Raw genomic sequence first — 19,666 nt, 5'->3', positions numbered from 1 at the left:
AGTCAATGAAAGTCATCCTCTATTTCTCTGCGTATCATACGCAGCCCCTGTATGGGCAGTATTCCCATACGCATTCCCGCTCTGAACAGAGAGGAACTTGAAAAACATGAATAATGTACACAGTGTGTCCACGTCATTCACGGGCAGACAATGCCATATGCAGCCAATAGGTGGTCTCTGCTAGCAGAGCATATGGGCTGTAATGCGTAAATGCTGTATTTTACACATATGGCCGTGGACATGAGCCCTAACTCACAGAAAATCCTTTAACGCTCCATAATTTACAGTTATATCATGGAGGTTCGGAGTTTGTATTGAGGGGGACGGGAGCCGATCTATACAATGCGGGTCCGGCTGTTTCTTACAGCTGACACCTGCTGGTAACAGCTGTCATCAGCTTAAACACCCAGAAATAGAACAGACAGCGCTCGAAAAACATGGCATTAGAAACGCCGCATTCAAACGCTACTCTGAGAAGCCCCATTGAAATCAATAAAGTAGTCTGAAACACCGCGCTAACCGCTGTAAACAGCAGTCTGTGTGAGAGCGGCCTTAACCCTTTAAATGCCACTGTGAATTCTGACAGCGGCATTTAAATGCCTCAATCGGATTGCCTATCAAGCAATTAGAATAAAGTTATCATGTCATTGTTGCTGCAGTGTGTACCCAGCAGAAACAAGAACCCCCCCAAAGATGGCAGAATTGTGTGCTTTTATTTCCATTTCACTTAGAATTTTTTTTTTAAGTGTTTCAGTACATTATATGGTACATTACATACCCCCCGTTCCCCCCAAAATAAGACATGCTCTGAAAATAAGCCCTAGTCTAATTTTCAGGGAGGCTTGAAATGTAAGCCCTACTCCAAAAATAAGCCCTAGTTACACTACATAAAAAAAAAAAAAAAAAAGAATACATTGCCTCGCAGGCTCGGTCCAGGTCCCTCCCGCCGCTCTTAAGAGATTTGGCGAGGTTCCCAAAGTCCTCAGCCACTCGTACATCACTTCCTGGTTACGGGACTCATAAATTCCACCTTCAGGAAGCAGTGGCTGTGATTGGTTCTTTGATCGCTGCTCAGCCAATCAATGCAGCGCTGGATGAACCAATGCGATGGCTGTGATTGGCTGTGGCTCAGCCAATACATAAATCCCGCCTCTATAATGCGATGACTGTTGAATGGTTATTCCTCTATTGCTCAGCCAATCAATGCAGTGCTGGATAAACCAATCACAGCCATTGCATTGGTTCATCCAGTGCTGCATTGATTGGTTCTGCGACCACTGTTCAGCCAATCACAGCCATCGCTTCCTGGAGGCAGGATTTATGAATCCAGTAACCAGAAAGTGATGTATGAGCAGCCGAGAACTGCGGGAAGCGCGTTGGAGCTGTGGAGAGCAGCGGGAAACAGTAGAAATAAAAGGACACGCTGCGATTTTTTTTTTTACTCCACATCGCATGAGTGAAAACATCGCAAATGGGAATGAAACTATGGAAAAAAAATCACCGGTTTCATAATTCTGTATTTTCACTCACTCTCGCATCGGATGAAAATTGCGTGATTTTATTACAAGTGTGAAGGCCGCTTTTACACGGCCGTGAAACTCGTGTGAGATTTGTCTTTTGTGAGACGCACAAAACTCACGCAAATGGATGCGCTACGGGGAAAAAATTGTGACATGTCCCATTTGTTCGCATTCCTCGGAATGCGTCACCCATTGTTGGCAATGGGACAGGAAAACCCAGTGCAGCATGTTTCCCCATTTCCCCGACACCGCTCAAAGCTGCACCAGAGGATCGCTACTTTACGGATGTGATGGGAGGAGTTTTTGACATAAAACAATGTGTGAGGCGTTCCGAGGGATTCTCGCTCGTGTGCATGTTGTAGCCCAATTATATCGTGGGGCGGGGGGGGGGGGGGGGGGGGAGGGGGGACAATAGTAAAAAAAAAAAACAACTCTGCAATTTTTGGAATTTTATTTATTTTTTATAATGTTCGCATAAACTGTACAAAATGATGAATTTAACGAATTTCTAAAAATTTTTTTTTGCCTTTCGCACAATAAAAACTATTTGTTTTTGTGCTGCCTGAGACAATAATTTTTTTTTATTCTCCACCGATAGCTGTGTGAGAAAACCACAGAACGTTCGTAAAGCCATATTTACTTACCAAAGTACCAGTAGGCTATAGATGAGAAGGCAAATACACCCCCTCCCTTAGAGGCAAACAGCCCAAATGGATGAGCTTATATCAGCAGCAGAGTACTGATGAGCAACCGCCCCCAGCTGTTCTCTGTGTGAGAACCGGAGTCTCATTGGGACCATTTTGGGGTACAGATGACTTTTTGATCACCTTTTTTTCCCTTTTTTGCAGCATTGGTTTTTAGTTGGTTTTTATGGAGTTTCCTCTGTGGGAAAAATAATACATTGGTTTCATAGTTGCGGTTGCTACCAACATGGCAAAACCAAATATGTGTAGTTTCCTTTTTTATGCTTAAACATTTTATTTCTCTTGTTTTTTTTATGTTACTAGATTTGAAAATCTGATATAATATACTGCAATACCGTAGTCCAGTATTGCAGTGTCTTCCGTCTATCAGACATCTTATTCGTCCCCAGCTTCAGCTCGCTGCGCTACACTGTTCACATAACTCCTCTATGGTGGTCACAAGGTGCTCATCTGTTTCCGTATAACCCAGAGACCACTGCGGGAATAGATATGGCTCTCTGGAGCCCCTTGTTCTGGAGGTAGGTGCGGGTCTCACATTTATCAGGCTAATTGTAGATATGTTATAAATGTTTGGGATGGAAAATATACCTTTAAAGGGAATCTATCAGCAACTTTTAGCTCTATAAGCTAAGCTCATAGGCTAAAAGTAGGTGACCTACTGAGTCCGGGGAGGTAAGTTATATACTTACCTTCCCCCAGGGGGGATCTGAAAGCTGCAGTTCAGTGCATTGAGTGGCACTGCTAAGTAGTCTGCCCACTATAATATATGAATAGCTGAATTACTTAGCAGTGCCGCTCAATGAATTCAGTGGCGGCTTTCAGCACTGACACCGGGGGAACGACAGGGAGGTAAGTATAAATCTGGACTCTACAGCTCACCTACATTCAGCCCATAAGTTTAGCTTATAGAGCTAAAGGCAGGTGACAGATTCCCTTTAATCAGTGTACAAATGAAAAATTCTGCAACTTGTATCAAGTTTTGTTTTGAATTCCTTGCCATTTTCAAGATCTCTGTTTGTTGTCAGTGAATGAGAACACTCATATAAGCCCGTACATACCGCAGCTATCCAGCTCTCAGCTAAGAAGTGCCTAGAATAGTATCCAGTCTATACAATGCTCTGTGTGCGGAGTGGACCTGCAGCAATTACCAACTCTGGGACTCACATCTAGGGTATCTATAGAGAGCCCCGCCCCCGACCTTATGCCCCTCCTATACATGGTGCCTGGGGTGGACAGGAATACGGAAACAGCTGACGAAGCTGTTCTATGTTGTTTCCGTGACTCCTCTCAGTCCTGTGTCGCACGGGCATATTTGATTTCAATGGGTTTGTTCACATGCACGCATTTGCGCACATTCCGTTCCCGCAAAATAATGTGCCGCATGCTCTATTTTCCAGCGTACTTGCGCAGGAAAATAGCACATATTGAACTAATTCCGCTAACTGCTCATTGCAATCACTGGGGCGCGCTTGTGTGCCTTGTTAGGTGGACATACAATACAGTAAAACACTCAGAGGTGCAACGGCCATCATGCAAAAACGCAGCGCAAATGTGCTTCCACCCGTGTGACGCCGGCCTACGGGTGACCAGGAGTTACTGAGTAGCGTTGAACAAACTGCTGAGTTGCTCCTGAAGGCGGCAGCATAATGAAGAGCGCTCCCATCTGGGGCGTGATGTGCTGTGATGGTGTTACCCTTTTAGGGCTCAGCTGAAAAGTGGTAAAGAATACATGGCAGAGCGGGCGCGGATCACATGTACCAGTCCACTATACATTCAGGGGGCAGATATGTACCAGCTGTACATCAGGGCTCACGCCTTGCACCGGACTCTCTGATTCGGCCCCTGATCGAAATGTAGGCCAACAGGTATTATTTGGGCTATGCTGCCATCTCTGCTCCGCTGCTCCACCCTGGGGCACAATGGTAATAGTTACAAGTATGCCGCCATCTGCACGCTCCTGTATGTGTGCACAGTCCCAGATTCTTAGAGCAGAGCCGAGAACATCTTATAACACACTGCTCCGTGCAACTTCTACTGAGGATACATTGCGGGGGCACTATAAGTAAAGGGTGCATGGGGGCACTATTACTGATGGACACATGAGGGGACAGTATTACTAAGGGGCACTTGTAGGGCACTACAGGTAAAGGATACATGGGGACACTATTAGTGAGGGACACATGAGGGGACAGTATTACTAAGGGGCACTTGGTAGGGCACTATAGGTAAAGGATACATGGGGACACTATTACTGAGAAGCACTATAGGTAAAAGCTACATGGGGACACTTACTGAGGGACATGTGGGGACACCATTATAATGAGGGACACTTGGTGGGGCACTATAGGTAAAGGATACATGGGGACACTATTACTGAAGGCTATGTGGGCACACTATAACTGAGAAGCACTATAGGTAAAAGGTACATGGGGACACTATTACTGAAGACTATGTGGGGACACTATAACTGAGAAGCACTATAGGTAAAAGGTACATGGGGACACTATTACTGAGGGACACATGTGGGGACACTATTACTGAAGGACATGTGGGGACACTATAACTGAGAAGCACTATAGGTAAAAGGTACATGGGGACACTATTACTGAGGGACACATGTGGGGACACTATTACTGAAGGACATGTGGGGACACTATAACTGAGAAGCACTATAGGTAAAGGATACATGGGGACACTATTACTGTAGGCTATGTTGGGACACTATAACTGAGAAGCACTATAGGTAAAGGATACATGGGGACACTATTACTGAAGGCTATGTGGGCACACTATAACTGAGAAGCACTATAGGTAAAAGGTACATGGGGACACTATTACTGAAGACTATGTGGGGACACTAACTGAGAAGCACTATAGGTAAAAGGTACATGGGGACACTATTACTGAGGGACACATGTGGGGACACTATTACTGAAGGACATGTGGGGACACTATAACTGAGACGCACTATAGGTAAAAGGTACATGGGGACACTATTACTGAGGGACACATGTGGGGACACTATTACTGAAGGCTATGTTGGGACACTATAACTGAGAAGCACTATAGGTAAAGGATACATGGGGACACTATTACTGAAGGCTATGTAGGCACACTATAACTGAGAAGCACTATAGGTAAAAGGTACATGGGGACACTATTACTGAAGACTATGTGGGGACACTAACTGAGAAGCACTATAGGTAAAAGGTACATGGGGACACTATTACTGAGGGACACATGTGGGGACACTATTACTGAAGGACATGTGGGGACACTATAACTGAGAAGCACTATAGGTAAAAGGTACATGGGGACACTATTACTGAGGGACACATGTGGGGACACTATTACTGAAGGACATGTGGGGACACTATAACTGAGAAGCACTATAGGTAAAGGATACATGGGGACACTATTACTGAAGGCTATGTGGGCACACTATAAGTGAGAAGCACTATAGGTAAAAGGTACATGGGGACACTATTACTGAGGGACACATGTGGGGACACTATTACTGAAGGACATGTGGGGACACTATAACTGAGAAGCACTATAGGTAAAGGATACATGGGGACACTATTACTGAAGGCTATGTGGGGACACTATAACTGAGAAGCACTATAGGTAAAAGGTACATGGGGACACTATTACTGAGGGACACATGTGGGGATACTATAACTGAAGGACATGTGGGGACACTATAACTGAGAAGCACTATAGGTAAAGGATACATGGGGACACTATTACTGAGGGACACATGTGGGGATACTATAACTGAAGGCTATGTGGGGACACTATAACTGAGAAGCACTATAGGTAAAAGGTACATGGGGACACTATTACTGAGGGACACATGAGGGGACAGCATTATTAAAGGGCACTTGTGGGAGCTGATGGATCTAGAGCCCCGGTAGTGGAATTCCCCTCTAAGCTCCATTGACTTGTACGTAAAATGTGATCCAAGAAGACAATAAGCGAGCTCTTCACCCGGGAGGCCCCGCCCCTCCGCCGGCGCCCCGCCCCCTGCCCGCCTCTCCGGCCCTTCTGTACGGGATGCGGCTGCCGGTGTCTGGGCTGTGATTGTCGCCGCAGACATGGCCATCGCGCACATCGCCACCGAGTACGTGTTCTCCGACTTCCTGCTGAAGGACCCGCCCGAGTCCAAGTACAAGGGGCTGCGGCTGGAGCTGGCGGTGGACAAGATCGTGTCGTGCATCGCGGTGGGGCTGCCGCTGCTGCTCATCTCGCTGGCGTTCGCCCAGGAGATCACCATGGGTGAGTGGTGCCCGCCGGGGGCTGCCCACCTGCACACAGTGGGGTACCGCACGGGGCAGTGCCACCTGCTCCTTTGTAGGGGACTTGCTCCAGTCCAGCCGGTGTCACATGGCTGCGAGCGCATTACACATTAGTGCTGCACAATGGGCGCCGCATATCTCTGCGGGTTTTTACGCTACTTCTTGCGTGCGCCAAAAATACGCAACCGTTCTCCCATTCATTGCCATGGGCAGTTAGTGCGATTAGTGTGATATATGCTGTTTTCCTACACAAATAGAGCGTGCCGCCTATTTTTTGCGTAAACAAAATGTACGCGCAAAATATGTGAACGGACCAAGTGAAATCAACGGATTGTGTCCACTGCGTATTGCGTGTACATTTTGTGTGCGCAGTCCTCTTCGCAAAGACGTTCGTATGTATAAGACTTTAATCGGACTAATGCCGGTCTCACACGGGCGTGTTGTCATTGCGTGTCAAATGCGCAATTTCCCCATGTGCAACATGCCATGATGACAAGAGCCCGTTGTATTGGGGCACCCACACCTGCGTAGCGTGTTCTATCTTGGCGTGTACTACATATCATGATAGTGCATACGGATTGCCCGCACACAGCAAGTACACGTGTGTTTGGCTCAGCAGAAACGCGCATAAAAAAATGTGCATGTGAATGAACCCATCGAAGTCAATGGGTTCTATTTTTGCCATATTTGTGCGAATTCTGCATGCACAAATATGCGCACAAATAAACCTGTGTGACTCAGGCCTTAGGGGGTATTATTGTATCTTGACACCACCAGAAGTAAGGGGTTTGACAGGGCTTGGTTGCAGTAACACCCCTATCACACCCCTAGCTCCCGATTGGCTACCTTCATGTAGGTCCTGGATTTCATTTTGCCTGGCTTCTGATTCCTGCTGCCGGGAAACATACACTTCCCGCCAGCACTGCTGCCAAACTGCTTGCCTGATTACAGCGCGGGCCCCGCCACTCTGCACCACTCAGCGCTCCTGGTACCACTGCTGCCCACATCGCTCTGCAGCGCTGGCCGCGCCTGCAGGGGCACAAACTGGTCACCTCATGAACGTTGGCCGCCCTGCCGCTCACCGGTCCTGCACGGCCAGTGCTTGCATGTGGCACTGCAGCGCTCACAACTCCTCACCTCAGCACCGTTGAATGCACCTGTGAGCCCGAGGACGGGGAAGACAGCCGGAGAGCCCTCTGCTTCTTCTGCGCTGCTGCCAGGCCGCTGCTGGGAGGTCGAGTCTGCGGCTGAAGACAGGGGAGACAGCCAGAGACCGTACTGCTTCTTCTGCGCTGCTGGGAGGAGCTGTGAGGCCGAGCATGGGGCAGACAGTCGGAGACCCCTCTGCTTCTTGAGTGTTGCTGGGAGTCCGCTGCTGAGGACAGGGAAGACAGCCAGAGAACGCTCAGCTTCTTCTTCAGCGCTGCTGGGAGGAGAGCCACTCACGAACAGGGGGCGTGAACCCCCTGTCAAACAGCAAGTACCTTAACTCCACCACTACTTCCGGTGGAGTCAAGATACAATAATACCGCCTTAGGGTATGCTCACACAGTGGAATTTTCCTTGTGAATTCTGCCTCTAAAAACCACATCAAAATCTGCAGATTTAGCCCCGTCGATGGGCAAAATCCATGTGTGGAATTCCGACTCGTTTCATGTGTATGACCCAATTCAAAAGTCTGGAGTTCATATTGTGGAAGATTTGTGTGTTTTGCAACACATGAATCTACTGTTGTTGCCGGCCTTAATCTGCAGTGGAAAATCGGCTCCAAATGGCATGAATTTTAGTGCTGATTTCAGCCCCTCATTGGAAGAGTTGGAATCTGCCCTAAAGATCCGCAGCGCAGGTCACCGTACCCGTCATATGTTGTCTTCAGCTTGTGGATGGCTTTTCCGCAGTATTTCTGACCGGTCTGATCACACCCTTTAGGACTGTTGTAGTGTGGATACTCTACTGTTGTTGTGAACACATAGGCACTTAGGGAGATGGTTGTCACAGCTGTGCGGGGAGATGGTTGTCTTTGTTATGCTGGGGCATGGTTGTCACCGTGGTCGGATGCCAGTAGAGTTGGCATGTAGGTGATCTGATTTATAGCTTATTCTTATATCTGCTGCTTTTTGTAAGGATTCCACCGTATGGAGTTGTTGTTGCGGTTGTACAAGTGCTCTGATATATGGGACTGTTGGAGATGCTTGACTGTATATAAGAGGATTAGTGTGGGTAATCCTCCTGATCGCTGTGCTGTGGGCAGAGCGTGGGGATTCTCTTATGAAGCTTCCATCTCACACACGCATTTTTGGAGGGTATTTTGTTTTATTCACCTATTTTTTTTACAAGCGTCTTTTCTGGCAATATACTTTTACATATAGGATAAACTTGCACCTGCTGTGATGTAAGAAAAAACACTGACCCAAAAAATAAAGGGGTTTTCTGGGACATAAGAAAAAAGTTAAAAGGGCTAACAATGAATAAAATTTGAATGCCAATCCAATCCCAACGGCTTCCCATCCAGCTCTGCAGCCCCGATGCCCGCCGCATGGAACCCAGGAGAAGTGGCGGGCAGTCACATGACTGTTTAGCCAGCCACAGGCTTTAGCGGTGAATCTTGTACGGCTGTTGAAGGCCGGGTTCACATGAACGGGGCGGATTTCCGCAGCAGAAGACCTGCGATACATCGTGGAAAGTATCTCCCAATGGTACAGCGGAAAGTCGTAGAACACTGCTCTCTTTTCTCACTCTCTTCTCTCTTACTTCTCACCTCTATTTTGTTCTCTCTCATCTCTTCTCTTGTTTCCTCTCGTCTCTTCTCTTGTTTCCTCTCCTCTCTTCTCGTGTTTCCTCTCTCTTTTCTCTTCTCTCTTTTCTATCTTTTCTACTCTCTTCTTTTCTCTTTCTGCTCTCTCCCTTCCCTTCTCTCTCTATCTCTTTTCAATTCTCTCTCGCTCTCTCTTCTCTCTCTCTTCTCTCTCTCGCTCTCTCTTCTCTCTCTCTCTCTCTCTTCTCTCTCTCGCTCTCTCTTCTCTCTCTCGCTCTCCCTTCTCTCTCTCTCGCTCTCCCTTCTCTCTCTCTCTTCTCTCTCTCCCTTCTCTCTCTCTCGCTCTCCCTTCTCTCTCTCTCGCTCTCCCTTCTCTCTCTCTCTCTCCCTTCTCTCTCTCTCTCTCTCCCTTCTCTCTCTCTCGCTCTCCCTTCTCTTTCTCTCGTCGTCTTCTCTCTCTCCCTTCTCTTCTCTCTTTGCTCTCTCTCTTTCCTCTTATCTCTCTTTCTCTCTCATCTCTTTCTTTTCCCTCTCTTCTTTTCTCTCTTCTTTCCTCTTCTTTTCTTCATTCTTCTCCTTTCTTCCCTTCAAAGTTCTCTATCTGCTCTCTCCCTTCCCTTCTCTTTCTATCTCTTTTCAATTCTCTCTTTTCTCTCTCGCTCTCTCTTTTGCTCTCTCTCTCTTCTCTCTCTCGCTCTCTCTTCTCTCTCTCTCGCTCTCCCTTCTCTCTCTCGCTCTCCCTTCTCTCTCTCGCTCTCCTTTCTATCTCTCGCTCTCCTTTCTCTCTCTCGCTCTCTCGCTCTCCCTTCTCTTCTCTCTTTGCTCTCTCTCTCTCTCTCCTCTTATCTCTCTTTCTCTCTCTTCTCTTTCTTTTCCCTCTCTTCTTTTCTCTCTCCTCTCTCTCATCTCTATCTCTTCTTTCTCTTTTCTCTTCTCTCTTTCTTTTTTCCTCTCCCTTCCCATCTCTCTCCTCTCTTCTTTCCTCTCCTCTCTTCTTTCCTCTCCTCTCTTCTCGTTTCCTTTCCTCTCTTCTCTTCTTTCCTCTCTTTTCTCTTTTCTACTCTCTTCTTTTTTCTTTCTGCTCTTTCTCTTCCCTTCTCTCTCTATCTCTTTTCAATTCTCTCTCTCGCTCTCTCTTCTCTCTCTCTCTCGCTCTCTCCCTTGTCTCTCTCGCTCTCTCCCTTCTCTCTCTCTCCCTTCTCTCTCACGCTCTCTCCCTTCTCTCTCACGCTCTCTCCCTTCTCTCTCTCGCTCTCTCTCTCGCTCTCTCCCTTCTCTCTCTCTCCCTTCTCTTTTCTCTTATCTCTCCTTCTCTCTCATCTCTTTCTTTTCCCTCTCTTCTTTTCTCTCTCATCTCTCTCTCATCTCTATCTCTTCTTTCTCTTTTCTCTCTTTCTTCTTTTCTCTCCCTTCCCATCTCTCTCCCCTCTTCTCTTCTTTCCTCTCCTCTCTTCTCTTCTTTCCTGTCTTCTCTTCTAGTTTCCGTTCTTCTCTTTTCCCTTCTCTCTCTAATCTTTTCTGTCCCTTCTCTCTCTCACTCTCCCTTCTCTTCTCTCTATTTTTTTCCTCTCTTCTTTTCTCTCTTCTTTCCTCTTCTTTTCTCCCTTCTTTTCTTAATTCTTCTCCTTTCTTCCTTTCAAAGTTTAAGGCTGCTTCCCCAAGGGCGACACGATATCACCGCAAGAAAATTGTAACAATATCACATTGGTGGGCTTTGCGATATCGCTTCCTTTTCTCGTGGCGATAACACGATTTTGTGTTGCTACAAAGTCATACAACTTTGTAGCACCATGTGCAAGTATTTTCAGGATGTGGGCTTGAAATATAAGCCACACCCCAAAAATAAGCTATATGTGCATAAAAAAACAAAACAAAAACATCATCTCTCAGGCGCTGTTAGGCTCCTGCGCGCACGTCTCCTCTTCAGCCCCAGTCTTTCATCTTCTCCCCAGTCTTTCATCTTCTCCTGGATTGGAGGTTGAAATTCCCGCCTCCAGGAAGCACTGGCTGTGACTGGTTCTCGAGCGCTGCAGCTCAGCCAATCATAGCCATCACTCGATGAACCAATCACAGCCATTCATTCATTCATTGAATGACTGTGATTGGTTTATCGAGTGCTGGCTCTGATTGGTTCTCGAGCGCCGCAGCTCAGCCAATCACAGCCAGCACTTCCTGAAGCGGGGACTTTAACCTGAAATACAGGAAGGGGCTGGCAGAAGACTAAAGATCAGGGTTGAAGAGGAGACACGCACCGGTGCCTGACAGTGCTGAGAGGTGATGTAGTCTTTTTTTTTTAATGCAGATTGGGCTTATTTTAGGGCTTTTACAGTAGGATTTCCTACTGTCAAAGTTGCATTGGACCCCACGAAAACCGTGTTTTCATGCGATATAACAAAAAGGAAGTTTCCATAGGGAAACATGGGCTATAAAAAAACTGCATCTGTAGTCTCGCAATGTCGCAGGCTACAAAACATCGCTCGTGTGGAAGAACCCGTAGGAAGGCATGGGCTCTACATACATGCTATTGGTAGCACTGTCGCATTGCAACAAAATTGCGTAAGAAAATCGCCCGTGTGGAAAGAGCCTAAAAGAGTTCTAACAAGATTTTCTTTTATTACAGGATAGGTGATAAAAGTCTAACTGGTGGGTGTCTTGCTCCTGAGACCCACACTGATCTTGGGAACAGGGGTCTTGTGCCCCACTCGCCTCATTGTGGGCTTACTGCATCCCTCACAGTAAATGGAGTGGCAGTCGCACATGTGTGACCGTCGCTCCATTCAATTGCTCACAGTGAGGAGAAGAGGGGGTCACTAGACCCCCAACTTCAGGATTGGTGGGGTTCTCAGCGGTGAGACTGCCACTTATCAGACTTTTATCACCTGTTCTGTAACTGAGCCTTTAGATCGTGCAAACCCGTAGTCTGTTGAAGTTGACGTCTGAGATGGTCCGATACATGCTCTATTGACGATAAATCTGTCACACTTCTGTGGCCAGCCTGGTGGCCAATGTTGTGGGGACATTCCTATGACCCCCTTGTGTGTGCAGCCGAGGATCATCCTGCTGGAAGCTTCTTGGAAGAAGCCATGAGATGAACATATCTCTGAGCTGTCATTGTCCCTCATACCGCTACTAGGGGGGACCGACTGTCGTATGCAATGGTCCCCATACCATCACACCAGCAGGGGACAGTGTGCCGCTCCACAGCAAAGGCCGTATTCGAGGCCTCCAGAACACAGCCGTTGTCAGCGCCCAAACTAAACCAGGATTTGTTGCTGAAGGCAATCCGGTTTTTCTCCGTAGCGTCCAGTTTCGGCATTCACTATTACCATGTAGATACTGTGCTTGGCTGAACAGGGAGGTCCGGTGGGTCGAGTATCCCAGGTGCCAGGAAGGGTAACCAGCCACTTGCTTTCGTCTAGGCACTTGGATACAAGGCTCGGGCATCATCCTGCATAGATAGCTGCCCCATGTTTTCTTTTCCTAGGACCAGTTATTATAAGGGCTCGTTTATTTCTGGATCCCATTTTCTTACAATGGGCCAAAGAATCCGCTGATTGGCAGGGATCCCGAGCAGCGGACTCCCACTGATGAACTATTAATGACCTAGCTTGGAGGTAGGTCATCAATAGGAAAATTCCCCAAACTCCCAGGCAATCTAGTTAAGTTAGGAGAAAACGGATGGATCAGTTCCTTTTTCAGTACCGTTTTCTTTGTATACAATGTATTAAGAAACATGAAGCAAAAACACCGAAGTGAAAGTTATGTCTCACAAGAGAATGATACGTGCTGCGAACACAGGAAGCTCTGCCGCCATCACAGAGGGGACTGACCTACAGGAAGCAAGCAAGAAGCCAGCAGCAGCTTTCTAGGTGCATCTTGTACCTGTTCATGCACGGATGGGACCAACCTGGGCCCTACCGCTCCAAGGGCCACATAGCAGTTAGTTGCGTGTTCTGCCTTTATGGTACATAAGTCCTTTTGTGTGATGCTACCATGTAAGAGGGATAACCCACCACGGCTATTTGCCACTAACATATTGAGTACCGCATCAGATGTATTGCAGTGTACTGTGTAATGAATGTATGGGCAGGGTGAAAGGGCACATCGATTCTGCCATTGTTTTCTTTTGTAGTATAAGTGACATGCTAACTTTTTTTTTATGGGTCTGTACTGTTACAATAATATCAGAATTCTATATTTTCATGTTTTTCCTCTTTTGCCCAATAAAATATATATATATTTTTGCATTGCTGCATTGGAAGTTCCGTAACTTTTTTATTTTCCCATGGACAGAACTGTGTAATGGCTTTTTCTCATGACTAGCTGTAGTTTTTATTGATACCATTTTGAGGCACATATAACCTTTTTTGAGCACTTTCATTGCATTTTTTTTTTGTTGGGATGCAAAATGAATAGCTAAAATCGTTCAATGTATTGTGGAGGTTTTTACAGGTACGGCGATACCAAACGTGGGGCTTTTTTATTCATTTTGTAAGAAAGGAAAAATCAGCAAAAAAGTTTTTTTACATGGATATTATTTGAATGTTTTATTTTTTTTCTCAAATCTGCGAGCCTGTGATTGTTGATATAATACACTGCAGCACTTCTATACTGCAGTGTTTTACCGCTATGCTTTGATATTCTAAGCCATGGCAGACCTGGACCCCATTGGCTGGCATCCGATTGCCATCATCCCTCCTCGATTGGATGGCGGAGGGCCAATGACATCATAGAGGGAGGTTCTTCTCTCTTTTACCTGCTTACAGGCGGTGTGATCACGGCGTGTAAGGGGTTAACCGAAAGGCTCAGAGCTCTCTGTCAGTTATGGCTCCTGTGCGGATGGCTTCGGCTCGGCTTCCTGGAAGTTCTGGACAAAACACCGCAGCACTATTTCATCCTTAAAAAGGCTGGAGTGCAGAGCGGTGCCTAACTGATCCCATTATAGTCAATGGGTTCTGCTCAGTGCTGTTCGGCATCTGCTGGATCTGGCACTTCCGTTTTTGCTGTTGTTCGGCTCCCAGAACACAGTGGAACAATGGGCTGTCATGTAAATGTGAAGATAGAACATCCAAGCAGCCTTGAAATGAAGGGGAGCGTTGTACAGCGTTTAGCACAGGGCTGAAAACGCCCCGTGTGAGGGAGGCCTTAGTGTGTCAGTGCACATGTTTTTCCAAGAATTGCCGTTGACGCTCATGTAATACCACTAATTGCCGGAGTTCACCTGCGCAGGTGCAGCCTTACAATTGTCGGGAAAAAGTGAGCCCTGGCGGCTGCCCCTAGCGCTTGTGTAATGGCGCCCTTAACCCCTTCCAATCCACTGTGTGACCTCTGAAGACATTATGATTTAAGGCTGTACAGCTCCGATGTTGGAAGACGTCCGTCGGGGTTCTCTTACTGTATATTGCCAGCCTCTCTGCTGTCGGAGCCTATCCAACGTGTCACCTCATGCAGTACTGGCTTTAGCCAGCAGATAGCACCGTTGTATAACGTCAGAAAAAGAGTAAGCCCCCTAGGAAAACCAGGATAGAAATTGGATTGGAAAGGGTTAAGCTGAATTTACATGTTTATGCGATATCTGTGTAAAAAACTTGGACCGATATCGCACCTGCAGAGATGCAATTTGTCTGAGCGTGTCATGCATTTTGCTAGAAAAAAGCACCCCATCCCTGTACATGAGCGTCTCTTATGTGTCACATGTGGCTTCAACACTTTCAATAGCAAAAATCGTATCGCATATGGCGTGCGATAGTGATGCGATTTTTGCCTTGCATAGGAAATAAACGCGATCAGATTGCCCAAAAATAGAACCATTGCAAATAATGATTTCTAATTCCGTGCGTCTCACAATGCGCAAAACTCACTTACGTTTAATGGAGTTACGGTAATGGATAGCCATAAGTTTCTATACGTTTGTGCCCATTTCTTACATTAAAAATGTATATTTTTTTATTTTTTACTGTAACGGCTTGCTTTTGAATAAAGTTTTATAATTGAACTCTTTTTTTTTCTTTTTTGTTAGGCATCTGAGAGCAATAATGTATACATTTAACATATGACGTTTCCATACTTACCCTACTGACTGTAATGTATAAATGAAGCTTGTATTTTCCTCTGATCGGGTCGTGGTCTTACTAGTAATTTGCAGTACATCTGCACTGAATCGACGCTTCGCCGGTCATTAACACAGTTGCGCAATGATAGCGTCAGCCTTGGACTGCCATGTTGAATGGCGCCATGGGCGTATCATGGCAGAAAGAGGCCGCTTCCAATACTCTTTCCTTTGCAATCCACTTTTGGATTCAGGGTTTCCTAGGGGGCTTTCTCTTTCTGCTATTATACAATGGCGCTATCTGCTGGCTAGAGCCAGTACTGCGGTATTGGACATGCTGGAGAGGCCCCTGACAACAGAGCGGCCAGTAATATACAGTAAGAATACCCTGCCGGACGTCTTCCAACATCAGAGCTGTACAGCCTTCAATCAGAATGTCTTCAGACGTCAGACAGTGTATTGGAAAAGGGTTAAATTAGGGCGTACTAGTGTCCCGTGCGCCAATACGCGCGCAAATCTACTTTGTTCATGGTGCAAATACGTTGCGCTGAAGCATCTGCATTTGTACATATACTCATGTGAAGGAGCCCTTACAGGGGCCACAACACAAAACTGAAATCCATGTCTTGGGGCCCGTACGCCATACCATCGTGTAGCGCATCCATTCCTTTCTATTCAAGTACGCTATTGATATTCCGATATACGACACCAGTATTAAGATATAGTGCTGGATCCGGCTTTTTCACTATACCCTATATGTATGTGTGTAATAATGTATACTGTAAATGTATGTATGGATTATGGATTCACTGACAGCAAGCAGGGATCTTCACAGTAGTGAGGAAGTGAAGCAAAGCCTATATTAGCACGTCGCAGAATGTCTCGTTCCATGACGTCTTCTAGCAGCGTGGCCTCGCCTTGAGATACTTGGAAGGAGTAGAACTAGCAGTGTAATTATCAGTTCCTGTCTTGGGTTTGCCGTGCGGTTATGTAAGTGTTGTAGCATATTATCTTATATAATAACACACTTATAACACTGCTGGGTTTCCCCACCGCCTCTATAATTAGTTAGTTATTCCGCTGGACGTGACAAGTGATTGTAGTCATGACGGTTTCATCCACACCTCTGTCATTCTTGCGGCCGCCACAATATTTGGCATCAGGAAGAGGAAGACGAGGAATGGGTTACTCAGACTGATCCGATTATGCCCTGGCACAGAATGTGACCCCGCTGACTCATGCCGCCTGCAGGCTGTTTACGGCTGCCATCACCTTTGCACTGGATGTTTATTTTTATTATCCTTCATAAATACAAACATGGCTTCATTCACAAGCTGCGCTGCATGGAGCGCGCCGCGTCTTACCTGCCCGTGGAGCCGGCTATGGCTGCGCATGACGGCATATTTCACGCACGCTGCCATACACAGTATGACTTGTTTTTCTAATTCCCCATTCTGTCTGCGTAAGCAACCCCAACCATAGGCAATGTATTACGTATGGACATCGTGACATGCGCTACACATAGAGAACTGTAGGGCTGTTCCTGCGTGATACGTAAAATACAGCATCGCGTGCGTAATACGCAGCAAACAAACGCTCCGATTGCAATGGCTGATGAGTTCCAGATGTGTTCTTTTTCCAGCGCGATTCCGCAGTGTTTCGCGCATCTCCCAGTGTTCTCTCGCTTACATCTGTGCGTCCACATTAACTTCTATGGGGACTTAGAGCGTGTTACGTTTTGTTTTTGCGCTACTGAAATGTGCAGGAAAATACAGGCATGTGAACAAACCCATTAGAGTCTCTGCGTAACGCGTGCCTAAATGTTGCTAATGCAGATACACCCGTGTGAAGGACGGGTTCGCACAGATTTCGGTATTTTCGTAGAACGTAAAAATAAACCCGGAACGTGGCATGCTCTGCTTTTCTGCGCACCGATGGTCCCCATAGAAGTCAATGAGGGCTGTGCAAATGCGATCAAGTCCCGTGATTAATTAGCGTTTTCTCGTCCTTTCACACGGGCGTATCATGGGGAAAAGACACCGCAGCGCGGAATTCTGTCAGTCGGCGAAATCCTTGTGATGACGTCTAATGACTAATTAGAGGCAGCTGTCTTCTTCTGCCCACATTGACCTTCATTGCCTCCATTCACTCCGTGTTACAGACGGGATATACACAGGTGTAATATGCGGTGCCCATGCGCTCGTGTGAATGAGCCCCAAGAGGGCCGTAACTCTGACATTGGTCGCTCGCTCAAACAAGAAATCGCCTTGTCTGAACAGCCCCTTCCTTCCCTCAGCCATGTGTGCTTCCTGGGTGTTGCGGTCCTGCAGCCGTGCCCTGTCTGTAAACAATCACTACATCTTACACATTCACTGCTCGGCTCCACCTGATCTGACACCCGAGCCGCGGTGTTACAATCTGCACACATCAGATACTTGGCTGTACGACACTGGGAGAAGCCACCAGGCGCCTCATGTGCTGCTTATTGTAGACCAGCCGGTCGCAGCTGTCAGCAGCCACAGTACAGGGTGGCCATGGAACAGTAGGCCGGAACCACACTCCTGGGAAAGCTGTCTTTGTTGTCCATAGCAACTAATCACAACGCAGCTTTCATTTTACCTCAGGAGTGTAAGAACCCATAGCAACCAATCACAGCGCAGCTTTCATTTTACCTCAGGAGTGTAAGAACCCATAGCAACCAATCACAGTGCAGCTTTCATTTTACCTCAGCAGTGTAAGAACCCGAAGCAACCAATCACAGCGCAGCTTTCATTTTACCTTAGGAGTGTAAGAACACAAAGCAACCAATCATAGCGCAGCTTTCATTTTACCTCAGGAGTGTAAGAACAGATAGCAACCAATCATAGCACAGCTTTCATTTTACCTCAGGAGTGTAAGAACACACAGCAACCAATCACAGTGCAGCTTTCATTTTACCTCAAGAGTGTAAGAACCCATAGCAACCAATCACAGTGCAGCTTTCATTTTACCTCAGCAGTGTAAGAACCCGAAGCAACCAATCACAGCGCAGCTTTCATTTTACCTCAGGAGTGTAAGAACACACAGCAACTAATCACAGTGCAGCTTTCATTTTACCTCAGGAGTGTAAGAACCCATAGCAACCAACCACAGTGCAGCTTTCATTTTACCTCAGCAGTGTAAGACCCCAAAGCAACCAACCACAGTGCAGCTTTCATTTTACCTCAGCAGTGTAAGACCCCAAAGCAACCAACCACAGTGCAGCTTTCATTTTTGCTCAGCAGGCTAAGAACACACAGCAACCAATCACAGTGCAGCTTTCATTTTACCTCAGCAGTGTAAGACCCCAAAGCAACCAATCACAGCACAGCTTTCATTTTACCTCACCAGTTTTTTTTTTTTTTGTTTTTTAATGGCCGATTCTTCAAAAAGAAATGTACACAAACAGGGCAGGCAGCCATCTTACTAATTTGGACCATCAGTTCTAGAGAAATATAGCTTTTGTGAATTAAGCCGTTCCAATGAATGAGGTGTTTTCCCGTGCGCGGTCTGTCTATCTCGACATTGGACAGAACTGCCTTAGGAGAATTGCCTATGTGAATACAAACCCTGAGGGCAGGCCAACACCAGCGCAATGTAATAGCGTATTATGTGCGCGACGTATGTGCGCATAATACACGGGGAATGTAGGTAATAGGAGTACGCTGATTATCATTGATCCATTCACACTTGTGTCTTTACATTGCGTATAATACGTGCGTAGAAAGGAACGCAGCCTGTTCTATATTACCACATATTACGCCAGATAGAGCCCTACTGTTTTCCATGGACGTCTAATAAATGCAGCACATACACAATTAAATTGCGTATCTGCAGCGTTTGTACACCACTCGGCTAAACGGCAGAGTGTACAGGAAGAATTGATTTCCCATAGCATGATACTATGGGCGCCATGTGCTGCGGATCCGCTGCAGACTCCGTAGTAAATATCTGCCAGTGCACAGGAGCGCCAAGACATTCGCTGCTGTCATACGACGTTTTTTAATAACGTTTTCGCAAAAGTGCATCAAAACCAATAAGACCGACTGACTATATTTCCGAACACACCGTATATGCAGTATTGGCGCGTCAGCAGTGCCGGCACATGGATGCCCTGTTGGTCTGTGCCATGTAGTCACCCCAGTGTGTGCCGCCATATGGCGCCTTTGTGGTGATTATGAAGATGCATGCGGTTTTGCTTGTAATAGATATGAAGAACAGCGCTGAGATTCTCTGCTGACTGCCAGGAAGTGCCCACACCGCACGCCTGGCGCGATGCCCAGTGTTACGCTTCCCAGAGATACATTACTGAGATAGCACGG

General features: G+C 46.7%; 1 protein-coding gene across 1 annotated transcript in view; it reads left to right on the top strand.

Annotated features, from left to right (window-relative positions):
* The first annotated feature begins 6,253 nt into the window (after window positions 1-6,253).
* Window positions 6,254-19,666, top strand: part of PANX1 (pannexin 1) — a 61,977-nt gene continuing 48,564 nt past the window's right edge. Inside the window, exon 1 of the mRNA XM_066586856.1 lies at window positions 6,254-6,502. Coding sequence (XP_066442953.1) covers window positions 6,322-6,502 — 181 coding nt within the window. The 5' untranslated portion in view covers window positions 6,254-6,321. The remainder of the gene's footprint in view (window positions 6,503-19,666) is intronic.

Source organism: Eleutherodactylus coqui, chromosome 1, assembly GCF_035609145.1.
Source record: "Eleutherodactylus coqui strain aEleCoq1 chromosome 1, aEleCoq1.hap1, whole genome shotgun sequence".
In the NCBI taxonomy this organism is placed as follows: Eukaryota; Metazoa; Chordata; class Amphibia; order Anura; family Eleutherodactylidae; genus Eleutherodactylus; species Eleutherodactylus coqui.
This window is presented reverse-complemented; position numbering and strand designations above follow the sequence as displayed.